Below are 15,659 nucleotides of genomic sequence, written 5' to 3'. Positions count from 1 at the left end.
GAGACATTTTACTTTCCTTCAATATGTGTGATCTTGGCGCTTTGCAAATATTCTTGTTTTTCCAATCTCTGTGAATCTCTGGAGCCTGCAGATGTGCCTCATGTATGATCTCATGTCATGGGGGCTGGGGAGTGGGGACAGACCATAATTCTCATGATCCTCTGCAACAATACAAGTGCACAACATGATTTCTAGTGCATTTAAGTAGTAAAAAAGCTGAAATCCCGTCCCATACATTGGAAAAGGGTTGTTTCTGCAGCTTGAGCAGACTCAGACTTGCCCATAGGAGAACAGGACTATCCTCTGGTAGGCCCCTGTGAAGGACTGCTAATGTGTAGTGCTGTTACACTTGATACACAATTTGCAGAAAAAAAGTATAATCTAATTATTCATTAAACAAGTTAGCCAAATTAATATTACATAGAAGCAAAAGTGAATTTGTGTACTAGAGTCAGGTTATTTTTGCATGTAGCTGAACAGTGGACCCCAAGAACTGGTTACTGGTGGGCCGATGCCAACTCAGTCCGACACTGAGCATGAGTATGGATTTAGGCAAGCCTCGTCAAATAATTGGAAAAGTTACAAATGCTTCTGCAATACATTATTCTTGTTCATACACTTGGAGTGCTGTCATGAACAGCCATATATTAACCCCTTCCTGACATCAGCCATTCATGTATGGTGGAGGGTGGGTGTGCGTATATGGAGCAGGGTCAGGAACCGATGCAGGCTGTGTTATACAGATGGCACACGCCTTTAACAGAAACAATCAGATCTAGCTCCTATCTCTGCTGTTTAACCACACAAATGTCGCTGTCAGTGTCAGATGGCAGCATTTAGGTGTTAAGATCTAGGGCAGGGTCCATTCCAGTGCTCGTGGCGCCCCCAATCTCTGTGACACGATCACAGTGTGACAATAGGTTGCCTGCTGAAGGACCCGTCGATGCCATCCTTATACTCCTGTGAAGCCCAGCCAGTGGCTTCATAGGAAATCTTAAATTTCACCATTTACGACTACACTGACAATCTGCATTGTATATCAGAAGTTATCAAATAATTGCAGGTTCATGTTCTGCAATCTTTTTCTTTTCTTTTTTTTTATGTAAAAAAAAAAGCACATTAAAAAAATGCAACCAAAATATAAAATAATTAACCAGTTTGGTAATTGCTGTAATGAAAACAAAATGAAACCTCTGAATTATAGTTTTTTATGATCATCGCACCTCCCCAAAAATTGCAATAAAAGCGATCAAAACATTGTATGTAACCCACAATGGTATCAATAAAACCGACAGCTCACCACGCAAAAGAGCAAGTTCTCTTACAGCTCAGTTGATTTAAAAATTTACGGGTCTCGGAAAATGGCGACACAAACTAAAAAAATTTTTTTTTAAAAGTTCTGAATTCTTTTTAACCACTACAATAAAAATAAAGTATACAAGTTTGTTATCACCGTAAAGTACTGATCTGAAGAATCATATTAACAGATAATTTGGTACAGCCCTGCCAGGACCTTTTTCCTCCACTTCCACTGTCACATTTGTGGACACTTGGGCGTGGCCGGTCCTGTACAGTAGGGACAGGTCACCGAATGGGAGTCACGAGGGATGTGGTAGAGGAAGGGTACTAACAATGATTGATGAGGATGACTCGCCCCCAGGGCCATGGGGTACTCGGCAGCCGGGCCTTATGGCTGCTTGCAGGGAATATTACGGTGGCTGGCCCGGTCCGTGACCCAGGGCGGTCAGTGCAAAAAGGGGATATTTATAGGGGATTTGTCGTGACGCCACCTGTGGTGTCTGGTGAGGATCACCAGCGCTGCAACAGTCCTCTGAGGCCGATGATAGGGCAGCTTGAGATGGAACGGCTCCCCACAGGTGGAGCAGGCATCAGGGCAGCGTGGGATGTATTGGATGGTGGCGCAGGGGAGAGACGGCAGGACGGTTCCGGAGGAAAGGACAGACACTCACACGGGGGTGCGCTTCAGTACCTTTACTGATGACGATGCTGACACGGTCCAGGGTACTCCAGGTGAAGGGCGCACTTTTGGACTTCTCCCCAGTGAGCGGGTATAGGGCCTCCTGATCGTCTGCCTTCACTTGCTAAGCTCTGACCGGCCTGGCTTGACTACTGTCTCTTCCTCTTGCACCTGCTGAACTGGTGGTAGGGCTTTCTCCTTGGAATCACTCTCCCTGGACGCTGGGGCCTCCGTGACTCCGTGACGCAGTCAGCGTTTGGTAACCTGGGACCTGTAGTTCTCCAGGGGTTCCAGTGGTTCCTACTGGGTATAAGGAATCCCTGTAGGCGTGGACCCGGTGTCCGGTATATATATCGGGGTGAGCTTACTATGCTCCTCTGCCCCCTTTATCACTCCTTCCTTCCTCTCGCCTTCGGCCATGCTCGGGGCCCTCACTAGGCTTCAGTGTTGCTGGAGGCCTAGCTTGCCTCACACAGCTTCCTGCGTGCTGCTCTCACTCAGAGCACGCTCTGGAACTCATTCTAACCAACTGAGCTGCCTGGCTCCACCTTCCCTTTATATATCCCTATCAGGGCTCCCTCTGCTGGTATGAGGTGGAAGGTGGAGGTGTGTGAATGTAGTGAGGGCCTCTTGTGGAGAAATCCATCCATGCACCCTTCTGGGTTCTGTGGCATCAATGCGCAGCAGGGCGCCACAAGGACATCACACAGACCTGTGGGCTGAGAAGAGGGATGGGAAACCGGGGTGCAACAACATGAAATATGGTCTTGATTTAGCCAGATGATTATTTTTATCAGGCATTTATAGCGTTTTGTGTTGTTTTCAGGAATGGATACAGAACTTGGCATTTGTATTGTTGATGTTGATGTTAATCAGCATTGGAGAACATCATGCCTTGGATACCATACAGCGCTCCCCCGCAGCGGAGATCGGGGCTTTGGATGGATTTAACAGTTCCGGTGTTACGATCGGATATGTGCGTAGTCCTCTGTCCACCAGAGAGATCATGAAGAAGGTGGCTGCAAGCAGCATAGTACCAGGTAGGTGCACAGAAAGCACAAAAAGATTGAGGCAGAATACAAATTTAATTTTAACATACAATTCCAAAATTAAAAAGTGGACACCCAGAAAGATAAATGATAGAAGCTCAGCTGCCGGGAGCTGCTCCAACATAGAAGCATGAGAGTACCTCCGTGGTATGCTGCAGGTTACATTGCCGGCAGTAGGCAGCTATAGGGACTGCTATAAGTGCTGCACACACCGGTCTGCTGTGTGCATCAGGCCTTAGACTGTATTCACATGGTGCAGGTATATGGCAACGAATAGAAAAAAAACCCTCAGTTTATCTGTAACTTTTTGCAACCACCATAAGGCTACGTACCGACGATGAGTTTTTGGAGAGTTTTTGACGCTGCTTATTTTTTTTAAAAAATGCATGTAACCTAACTTACTTAATGGGTGCAGAAATGCTGCAGAAAATCTGCAACATCAAAAACTCACCAAAAAGCTCATTGTGGGAATGTAGCCTAACGCTGCAAGTTTGTGCTCAGGTTCACATGTCTAAAAATTCGGGTGTACCTACTTGAGACATTTATTTGTGGTTTATTTCAATGATTTATTTAAATCGATATTTAAATGATTCTGTTGCAAATTTGCTACATTTACGAAAAATTTGAAAAAAAAAGTCACAGTTTTCAGCCATATTGTGCCTTTTTGCAGAGATTTTTGCAAAATTGTAGCAAAGCACCACGGATGTGCAGTGATTTTGCAAACATTATGGCAAAAAACACATATTGAAAATTAACCATCAAGTGATTTTTCCATGGTGGTGACAAATCTACTTTTTTTGTGTCATTTGACTGCACCATCAACCTGTCCATCACTCATAGGACTGGCACATTGTAACACCAGGTCTTATTACACTCCAAGATTTGATGAAAAGTTCCTGTAAACTTAAAAGAAAATCCCCAGTCTCAGGAGGGAGTTCTGTTCATGGTGCAACTTTCCATTGAATACGGGCTACATTCATGTAATGTGATTGTATGTGATGGGCACTGTCAGGGTTTCACAGAGACTACACCGGGGAGATCACACAATATCCCACCGCTGCCGTCACTATGTCATCATTGAGCAGGGATTCGTGAACACACGATCACGATTACTCACTACACAGGTATCAGCAAGCATGCAGTGAGCGTATGGCGTATACACCTCCAAATCCCAATGCATGGAATATGTGTATATGCCCCCGTACAATCACTGCTAGCTTCACGGTAGCCCAAATAATATTATTCGCTGCCACCACAGATCCAGTATGAAATATAATACAGGCCTGGTCGGGCGCCAGCTTTCTGACAGCTGATAGCTTCGGGGGAGGGAATGACTAAAGAGCAAAAGAAACAGAACTATTACATTTTATATTTAATACAAAAGAAAGGCAGTGTTTATAAAAAATATACAAAAGGCTTTACAAAAGGAGACATTACAATATAGAATATACAGTTACACAAATAAAATAGGATTAAAGAAGAACTTATTTACTATAAAGATCGCAGAGACGACTCAGTATATCTGGAGGTGGCGCTCCAATTTGATTTGACCGTTATCAAACGTGCTCCTTTGCTTATAGGATCTATACCCCCCGGCAATGAACACTGACCCATCTTCGGTCGGGTCTTTTATGCCAAAGGGGGAGACCTGCCCACACACCCCCTGTGATGATCTCATGTGGGCTGGGCTCCAGCCTTCATATTTTATTAAAAATATCTGGCTTCTGCGATAACTTATCACAGGTTAATCGCAGAAGCTTGCAAGTGACACAATTTTCATTGTTATGAATTTACCTTTCTTTAGAGACCACAAATGACATAGCTGCGGTCTGTTATTTTGTACTTTTGCATTACAGCTCACCAGAGGGGCTCACAGCTACAGTAAATTATGCATATTGTTCCTTAGCTGACCCTGCCACTAAAAATATGGGTCCCATGATTATCGGACGTATAGAACTTCAGATATTCCATATTTTGCACCGGTGCCAACCAGACTAAAGATTTCTGTTGAATTCTTCTAAAGTTCTGGGAATACAACCTTCTCACCTAGATGTAGATTTATCGCAGGTCTATGTCACTGGAACATACACTCGCATGCTAATTGGGTTTGCCACCTCTCTTTGTACTGGCATCTGCCTCTTAGCCACTTCTCCTGTGTGTGTTCATTTGCATAGAAGCCACTGGCCAAAGTGTCAGCTCTTCTCCTGTGACAAATGGTAGATAGGAGGGGGAATGAGGGGTTTCAAGGAGAGAGAGAAATCCTTAATATTTCTTAATATTTTTATGACAGGCACCTATATGTGTGCTGTGGTTTACACAAAGGACACTATTACATGTTGTCATTACACATACATTGCTTTATTATACGGTCACCATCTTGGCTCGAGAATCTTTGGATTTTTAATGGCCATCCACTCAGCATCGATTTCCAAGCAAGAGGCAAGATAACCTGAATCCTTCAATAATGCGATGTGTCAAGTCATGTTTTTATGTTTTCACCATATGATCATCTCCACATTTTTGGATATTTCCTGAGTGTAGTTCAACATCATATCCATGTCCATTAAGTATGTAGTGGACTTTCATCATCGTTGGGTGACTGGTCACATAGGTCTTTTGATAAGAAGAAGTCATTTGTAGCGAGTTTGGCCATCATTGTCTTCCAGCAATAAGGGTCCACTCTACATCCATTTTGGTGCACATGTAGTGTCTCAAAAACATTTTAAAATTGTAAGGTCTTGTGGCATAAGATGATATCGTAAACCTAACCATCTTCACATTGTCTTTGGTGCCAACACTAGTGATTGACACTTTTAATAAAAGTCTTTAAAACTTTCTGTACTTAGTGTTTTAGTTAAGTCGTCCGTCATAGTCTATTCCATCTTTCACCGTGTCTGTGCTCTTGCCACTTTCTTGTACCATTGTGTTTGGACACAACAGGTATTGTCTGAGGAGACAGGTGCTGTCCATCTCCTCTGTGCGGAAATAGCTTCTTCCAACAGGGACCTGCCAGAAGAGCGGTCTACTCCTCCGATATAAACTGGGCTCTGTTCTGAGATTTTTCCAGTCCAAGAGGAGTTTGCTGAAGTCTTTCCATGGTCTACAACACATGGACAAGACAATATATGGGCCAGGAATAGTTTTTTTCCAGGATATATCTACCTGAAGAACAGCCTACTCCTTCAATATATACTGGGCTCTGTGTTGAGCTTTTTCCAGTCCAGGAGGAGTTTGTTGAGGTCAGTCCGTGGTCTATAGCACATGACCATCTTTGTCTTTCAGCAATAAGGGTGCACATTGAGCTTGTAATGTCTCAAAAACGTTTGAAATTAGGAGATCGTGTGCCATAAAAAGACATAACTGACCTCGCCAACATCACTTTGTCTTTGGGTGCAGTCACTAGTGATTGGCCAAGTGGCCAACCCTTTTAATAAAAGTTTCTAAAACTTTCTGTACTTGTCATTTTTAGTACCGTAATCTGTCTCCATTGTTTTTTTTTCTATCTCTCACCGTGTCTGTGCTCTTGGCACTTTTTGGGAGCATTGTAATTGTACAGTCCTGAGGAGGGACAGATGAAGGCTCATACCCTGGTGTAGTCCTTTTCCTCTATACTGAAATGGCTTCTTCCAGCAGCTACCTGCTAGAAGAGCGGTCTTCTCCTCCAATGGACAAGACAATATATGGGCAAGGAATAGTTATATTTCTAGTAGGTACCTGCCAGAACAGCAGTCTACTCTTCCGATAAATACTGGGCTCTGTGCTGAGCTTTTTCCAGTCTAGGAAGAGTTTGTGAGGTCAGTCCATGGTCTATAATAGATGGACAAGACAATATATGGGCCAGGAATAGTTATATTTCTAGTAGGTACCTGCCCGAACAACGGTCTACTCCTCCAATATATACTGGACTCTGTGCTAAGCTTTTTCCAGTCTAGGAAGAGTTTGTGAGGTCAGTCCATGGTCTATAATAGATGGACAAGACAATATATGGGCCAGGAATAGTTATATTTCTAGTAGGTACCTGCCCGAACAACGGTCTACTCCTCCGATATATACTGGACTCTGTGCTGAGCTTTTTCCAGTCTAGGAAGAGTTTGTGAGGTCAGTCCATGGTCTATAATAGATGGACAAGACAATATATGGGCCAGGAATAGTTATATTTCTAGTAGGTACCTGCCCGAACAACGGTCTACTCCTCCGATATATACTGGACTCTGTGCTGAGCTTTATCCAGTCTAGGAAGAGTTTGTGAGGTCAGTCCATGGTCTATAATAGATGGACAAGACAATATATGGGCCAGGAATAGTTATATTTCTAGTAGGTACCTGCCCGGACAACAGTCTACTCCTCCGATATATACTGGACTCTGTGCTGAGCTTTTTCCAGTCTAGAAAGAGTTTGTGAGGTCAGTCCATGGTCTATAATAGATGGACAAGACAATATATGGGCCAGGAATAGTTATATTTCTAGTAGGTATCTGCCCGAACAACGGTCTACTCCTCCGATATATACTGGACTCTGTGCTGAGCTTTTTCCAGTCTAGAAAGAGTTTGTGAGGTCAGTCCATTGTCTATAATAGATGGACAAGACAATATATGGGCCAGGAATAGTTATATTTCTAGTAGGTACCTGCCCGAACAACGGTCTACTCCTCCGATATATACTGGACTCTGTGCTGAGTTTTTTCCAGTCTAGGAAGAGTTTGTGAGGTCAGTCCATGGTCTATAATAGATAGACAAGACAATATATTGGCCAGGAATAGTTATATTTCTAGTAGGTACCTTGCCGATCAACGGTCTACTCCTCCGATATATACTGGGCTCTGTCCTGAGTTTTTTACAGTCCATGAGGCGTTTGCTGCGGTCAGTCTATGGCCTACAACACATGGACAAGACAATATATGGGCTATGAGTCCAAATTGCAATAAGTATTTGGGGATGAATTAAGCTGCCATGCTGTTCATCCATGCGGACGGGAATCCTGATCGTGCCATTGAGTTACATCCTCAGCACGATGCGATGAATACTAAAGATGGCTGCGGTATAGATAGTTCTCATTGTGGTGGTTCCTGGAGAACGGAGGAGCTGATTTCTTCTCATCTCCTCCAGTTGTGGGACTAGTTTTAGTAGCCGGTCTCCCGTTCTCTCTTTCCATCCACGTTGATCATGTGTCTACCATATGTCATAAATCCTGGGAGCCGGTACATCTGACATCCATAAAGGTTTCTTGCCAATGTTGGAGGCAGCGGTTTGTGTCCCACCTGCACCAGCATCTTCACGTACATGAAGGTGTGAGACAAGTTAGTGAGACTGGAGTCCAGAAGTAACTGCTTAGCCGGGTCCATTCTCTCCAAACCGTCCAGACAATATGGCTCTGCCGTGTGAATTCCTCTTTATTTGTATTCCAAACGTCATAATGACCAAGCTGTGATGTCATAACCACCAAGTTCCAAAGTCATGCTCTGCAGCCGGTGTAGTGTGATGTCATCACTTTAGAGCCAGCCATTGTGGTAGCCATGGAAACTTAGAACATGGAACTACAACCATGAAATGTCACCAAGCTTCCCTAGAAACAGATCTAACCAAGAAACCTCTGGATTGTTTACAACTGGGCAGATGACAATGAAGAATTTGTTTCCTTCCATTTTATTTTATTATTTTAGGAGTTAGGAGGAAATAGTCTTAAAGGGGTTTTCATATCACTTTAATAAATATAGAATTACACTATAATGTATTTAACCATTTCATGACTGTCCCCCCAAAAAAATCCAAGTGGAGTGAAATGGTGAAAAAAAATAAAATTCTGCCATGGTTTTTTTTATTTTATTTTTAATCCGTTCATCTTTACAGCGATACCAGACTTGGAAGTTTTTTTTTATTATTTTAGCGGTTACAAAAAAATCAGAGCGTTGTGAAAAAAATGACATTTTTCATTGGTACCATTTTGTATTACATTTGACATTTTTGTCGCTTTTTATTATATTTTTTTGTGCATAAGTGCAGTGACCAACAAAAACACATATCTGGCTTTTTGATTTTTTTTCTTTTTCTGTTCAGCGTTAACATATGGTTTTAATAATTTTATATTTTCATAGATCGGACTTTAAGTACGGGGCGATATCAAATATGTATATATATATATATATATATATATATATGTATATTATTTTTTCATTTTTGAGCTTGGAAAATGGGGGTAATTTAAAATGTAATATTTTTTTTAATATTTCTAGTTTTTAGTCCCCTGGAACTTGAACCTATGATTGCTTATACTATACTTGTTCGATTGCTAATACTATATACTGCATGATATTAGAAAATTGGACAATACCTGTCATGTCTATCCAGGGAACCCTTTTATATCATACACATTAGTCCTTTATCTTTTCTCGCTGTTATTATAAATAAGATGCTGTTCACACCGCAGTAATATGAGGGTCCTGCAGAGAGCATGTAATGCTCTGTAGGACCCAGAAGATGTATTGCTATGAGACCTCAAAGCCAATGTCCAAAGATGCCTTATAAAAAAAATGTTTCATCAGAAAGTGACATATTGTTTTATCATACTTAAACACATTTGGTGATTTTTTTTTTTATTTAATTGTATATATAATTATCTATATTAAAAATAATAATAAAAAAAGTCCTGAAATCTTGCAGTGTTTACTCTGTTCATTAACCTCATAATATGAGATAATTTCCTTGCCGTCATCAAATTCCCTAAGTATAGCTAATATAGGATCCACCATTCACAATAGGTGATGTCACAGCTCACCTCTTCCCCCTCCTGTACAATGACTACTAACACCTCTATATATTAGATAGCACAGGATCCATCATTCACAATAGGTGATGTCACAGCTCACCTCCTCCTCCTGTACAATAACTGATAACACAGGATCCACCATTCACAATAGGTGATGTCACAGCTCACCTCTCACTCCTATACAATGACTGATAACACAGGATCCACCATTCACAATAGATGATGTCACAGCTCACCTCCTCCTGCTGTACAATAACTGATAAGACGTCTACATACAGTAGATAACACAGGATCTACCATTCACAATAGGTGATGTCACAGCTCACCTCCTACTCCAGTACAATGATTGATAACACAGGATCCACCATTCACAGTAGGTGATGTCACAGCTCACTACTTCCCCCTCCTGTACAATGATTGATAACAACTCTATATAGAGTAGATAACACAGGATCCACCATTCACAACAGGTGATGTCACAGCTCACCTCCTCCTGTACAATGACTGATAACATCTCTATATACAGTAGATAACACAGGATCCACCATTCACAGCAGGTGATGTCACAGCTCACCTCCTCCTGTACAATGACTGATAACATCTCTATATACAGTAGATAACAGGATCCACCATTCACAATAGGTGATGTCACAGCTCACCTCCTCCCCCCTGTACAATGACAGATTTGGGTGCAGCACCTGTACTCATCTATACTCTGTTTTGACCCCACATTGATGTAGCTGTAGAGGGTGCAGTGGGAGCTGTTGTTTCTGGACCCACTAGTGTTTTACACGGTAGACGAGGGCACTGTGGCTCTGTTACAGACTTTGCATTGGGGTCCAGGAACGCCAAGATACTCTTCTTACCTCCAATAAATCACATCAGGAGCTATTTAAAGGGACAACCTATAAATGCACATTGACATGTTAAATATATCTACAGATTATATGTATACAGTAGACATTTAGTGCCTGAAGGATTGCACAGCTGGTTATGGTGGGCAGTGGTTGTCACAGGGTCCTTCCCTGGCCTCTCGTTTCACATCTGTCACTTTTTTGTTTGTTTGTTTCTTTCAGCAGAGAATTTTGAAGAATATGCAGAAGAAAGTGAATTGCTGGATGCCATGAGCAGAAACCTCACGGTGGCCGTTCTTTTCCAGGACTCATTCCGCTATCATATCAGATACAGCATGAACGATATCATCCTTCCCAATGAATACCTCTCATACATGGGTAAAGGAATCATTCACTGACATTAATCAGGGCCTCAGTTTCTTATTTGTCACTCCAGTCAGGTCCGTTTCTCCAGTGATGGACAGCTACTTTCTTTTTTGCAGGATTCTGTGATGCAGCGTCAGAGTATTGTGCACCCTTAAAATATTGGAGAAGTGGATTCCTCTCACTGCAAGCAAGTATCGACTCTGCCATCATTGAAGTGAGTGGAGTTTCTTTTTCTTTTTTTTTGCCCCTTTCCCCTTTATAAAGTTATAAAATACCTTTGGGGAAGTTTTAACAGTACATTATTTTTTTTTTTTAATTCTGATTTTCCCTTAACTGGGGTTGACATATTAAGCCCAAATCCAGGGGAACCACATGTTCCTGGGATGGATAATCTCTGTCTCCTAAAACCCAACATAGATCACTTGATCACCAGGACTGGAGCAGTTAGAAGCATTGCCTCTTACTGATCAATGAACACTTGGCGGTTATATACCGTAATATACTTTTTTAAAAGTCATAATTGATGAATCAGCCTAAAACATAAAAACCTAAAATGCCATCCACAGTGGCGAACATAAAAAAACAGACGAGCACATATAAAGTAGATTTTAAAAAAGACGCAAATTAAAGGAAGAATTAGGCACAAATTCAAAAAACATCAAGAACTAGACAAAACAAAGGCGCAAATGAAAAACAAGTGAAAAACATAAAAAACTAGATAAAAAAAGGCACAAATGCAGTAAAAAATCGCTATTAGAGTTCAATTGATTGTTGTCTTTAAACCTTTTATATCTCGTTTTTTATGTTTTTCATTTATGCCTTGTTTTCTCTAGTTTTTGGTGTTTTTCGCCTGTGTCTTTTACTTCTTTTTTAATTTGCACTTTTTTATATTTTAGCCTGTTTGTTTTTCAATGTTCATCATTGTGAGCGATGCTTTCGACTGATTGATTGATTGCGACTTTTTAAAAGTTGCAATATTTTGGAGTCCATCCCTCCCACAGAGATTTTAGAGGCGCAAATTTTGCACCATTTTAGCGAAACATGGGACTTTTTGGACAAAAAAAAATCACGAAAGAGGTTAACGACAAAAAAATAAAGAGGATTTATGATTTTGAGCAAAATTCCGGAATAATGTGCGCCATTTTGAAGAATTTGGTGTAAAAAAAACCCTAGTGAATGCCACAAGACTGAAAAAGAGAAAATTGCAAATGTTAAATCGGGCCATAAGAGTTTTACATATGTCTGCAATAGAGGTGTCATAATAATAATAATAATAATATTTATATTTATATAGCTGCAACATATTCCGCAGCGCTTTACAAATCAGACAATTTACAGACATTATGGGCACTGTCCCCATTGGGGCTCACAATCTACATTCTCTATCAGTATGTCTTTGGAGTCATCTGTTTTCCCAGACAAATCTACTGATGCATTTTACTAATTGGCAAAGTGAGTGGTAAGACACGGTAACAATCACTGTCCATATGCCCTATTAGATCGCAGGGATGTCATAGATACAGATAGATGTCACTTTTTCTGGCAGGCTCATGTATGACACATATGACAATTTATTTTGACCACCATGTAATACTGTACTTCACCTCTAGTGGCGCTGTTTGGCCAGACTTGGCTTTCCACGGCGATCATCTTTGATCTCGGGCGGTCACAGAAATTTTAAAATAGATGATTTTTAACTCCTATATTACCCCACATTAATATTGCCACCACCAACTTTATGGTTTACAGATGACCACCAATCATTCTGCATGGAAAAACATGGCTTCCATCAGGGTAACCAAAATGCTGTCTCCAACGCATACGTGGCGATCAAATCTGCACATCGGATCCTTCCTGCTCTTCATAAACTTGAGCTTTGTGTGTGTGATGTATCTCCTGTCTCTGTACGTCTCAAGAGAGCGGCGTGAGATGAGGGAGATCATGGACATGATGAGGCTGAGAGACTTCGCTTTCTGGTGAGCTGTCAAACATTATTCCCCTTAAAGGGATAAGGAATACCCCTTTAAAAGGAAATGTAAGTTTCTTTAACATTATACTGTAAGTATTAGCTCATTGCACTTATTGCTCTCCACTTCTAGGTTGTCCTGGGCCATAATGTACGCCGGCTACCTGCTCATCATTGCCAATCTGATGACTCTGCTTACACAAGATTTTCTGTTTTTGCAAAGCTCCTATGGCGTCATCATGCTTTTGTTTTTCCTGTATGGTTTATCATCAGTAGGTATTATTATTGTCTAGCATTCTACAAATTATTATTTAGCAGGGTCTGGAATAATGTGTATCTTCAACAAGGATTTTAGGTCCACAATTCTGTGCTTAGCACTTTCATATTTTATGTAAGTCAAATGTGGCGGGCACCACCCTAATGTTCAGAGGGGATCAACCCAAAGCATATGAATAGCAAGGTACAAAGGAAGAAAAAGATATGCATAGATGGGGATCCCACCCAGAAATAATTAACACTTTGATAATATCGAACCTTTATTAGCACATAAATATACACAACAACCAGCATATAAAAACATTTAAAACAGCCAAACTGGCCCAAAAGGAAACAGCCGAACTAAAGATAAAAAGTTAGGCAAACACCCATCCCTCAACATACCGGCACTTGAAATCATCAATCATGAAATAATAAGAGGCCATGATGTCCCTATGTAGATATTACACTTTTAAATACATTAGGCATGTGGAGACCATCATCCAGTAAAATGCTCAAAGCATATATGGCATTAATCCCAAAACAGTTTACAAAACAGGTATAACCCTGACATGACAAGAGAACATAATACCAAGAAAAGTTGAATACTCATATACCCAAACGTATTACAGTGGCATTACACTGGAGAAGGCAAGATGAAACTTATAAATAAGTAGTCATAACATGATCAAAAACCCCTTGTCTACCCAATGGGGTCGTCGTCAAGAGGCCCAGATTAGGTTCAAAGCAAGTCACCTGTCCGAATGATACATAGAGGAAGGGGGCATTGGAACCCCATGCGTATCGCTACATTAAACCTGTAGCTTCCTCAGGGGAGAAAAATATGTGATGTGTTTCATATTTTACCTTTTGGTAGGGATTGGAGCATTGTTTTTTTCTGAAACATAGCACACTAGCATAGAGGTAAATGATAGTTTAGATCGACTTCAGTAACCATAAGGGGGAGGTATACAGCAGTAATAATGACACCTTTTGCCCCTACACTGTAATGATGCCCCCTCTTTTGCAGCCATATAGTAATAGTGTCCTTGTTATGCTTCCCCAATTGTGAAACGCCCATTTTGCCTCCATATGTAATAGTGCCCCCTCTGTGCCTCCATATGTAATAGTGTCCCCTCTCTGCCTCCACATAGTAACAGTGCCCACTCTGAGACTCCATATAGTAATCCTGACCCTTTTGTGCCTCCAAATAGTAATAGTGCCCCCTCTGTACCTCCATGTAGTAATTGTACTACATCTGTGCCTCCTTATATTAATAATCCCCAATCTGCTCCTCCGTATAGTAATAGTGCCCCCTATATGCCTCCATACAGCAATAGTGCCCCAATTGGGCTTCTATATAATAATAGTGCCCCATCTGTGCCTCAATATAATAATAGTGCCTCCATATAGTATTAGTGCCCCACCTGTTTCATATAGTAATAATGGCCCATCTGTGCATCACTATAGTAATAGTACCCCCTATGTGCCCCCATATAGTAATAGTGCCCACTCTGTGCCTCCATACAGTAATAGTGCTCCATCTGTGCCTCCATATAGTAAGGCTGAGTGCACACTATGCGGTTTTAATGTGTTTCTCCGCCGCAGAAACGCATTAAAACCACTTGGTAATAGGTCTGCCATGTATAGCAATGATAATCCGCATGTGCTGTGCACATGATGCGGAATTTCCGCTCCGGATTATCATTTCGGCAAAAACCGCAGTATAACCAATTCAGGCACGATTTCGCGGCGAATTTGCGCCCATTGATTTGCATTGAATCGCAGCAAACCTGCATGTATAATACCTGTGCATGCGGATTTGCTGCGTTTCAATGAAAATCAATAGGCGCAAAATCGCGCCGGAATCACGCTGCAGGTGGTACCCGAGTCGGGAGAGGAGGCTGCTACTCCTCTCATCCGACCGCTGCTCTGGCTGATAACAGCGAGAGCAGCGTGGATGGGAGGAGTATCAGTCTGCTCTTCCCAGCCCGCGGTAGCTAAAAACAAAATAAAAAAGTAAAAATAAAAGAAAAAACCTTTATACTCACCTGTCCGGCAGCTCTCGGTGTCCTCCTGGTCCCCAGCGGCGATCCTCTCTTGTCGGCGGCCAGTGGTACACTGCAGGGCGCGGGCTTGCGCCCCGCAGTGTACTGCCAGGACCTGCAGTGACGTCACTGATCACCTGATGGTCACGCGACCATCTGGTGATCGGTGACGTCAGCGGTCAGCTGATGGTCGCGTGACCATCAGCTGATCAGTGCCAACAGCAATCAGCTGATGGTCACGTGACCATCAGCTGATTGCTGACGCCAGTAATCAGCTGAATGGTCCCATGACCGATCAGCTGATGCTCACTGTGGGGACATTCACAAGAATGTTTCCACGGTCTCTAGCTCACCCGGGCTCATCAGCTGATCTTCAGCTGA

The 15,659-nt window shown here is 41.9% G+C and overlaps 1 protein-coding gene across 1 annotated transcript in view; it reads left to right on the top strand.

The window, feature by feature from the left end:
• Positions 1 to 15,659, top strand: part of LOC141272152 (ABC-type organic anion transporter ABCA8B-like) — a 116,585-nt gene that overhangs the window by 14,320 nt on the left and 86,606 nt on the right. The window contains exons 3-7 of the mRNA XM_073682524.1: positions 2,805 to 3,018; positions 10,866 to 11,021; positions 11,126 to 11,223; positions 12,759 to 12,985; positions 13,109 to 13,247. Coding sequence (XP_073538625.1) covers positions 2,805 to 3,018; positions 10,866 to 11,021; positions 11,126 to 11,223; positions 12,759 to 12,985; positions 13,109 to 13,247 — 834 coding nt within the window. The remainder of the gene's footprint in view (positions 1 to 2,804; positions 3,019 to 10,865; positions 11,022 to 11,125; positions 11,224 to 12,758; positions 12,986 to 13,108; positions 13,248 to 15,659) is intronic.

Source organism: Phyllobates terribilis, unplaced genomic scaffold, assembly GCF_046119375.1.
Source record: "Phyllobates terribilis strain yellow unplaced genomic scaffold, ASM4611937v1 Scaffold_5__5_contigs__length_657084704, whole genome shotgun sequence".
NCBI classification, from domain to species: domain Eukaryota; kingdom Metazoa; phylum Chordata; class Amphibia; order Anura; family Dendrobatidae; genus Phyllobates; species Phyllobates terribilis.
Note: the sequence above shows the minus strand (reverse complement) of the source record. Positions and strands in the feature narration are given on the sequence as shown.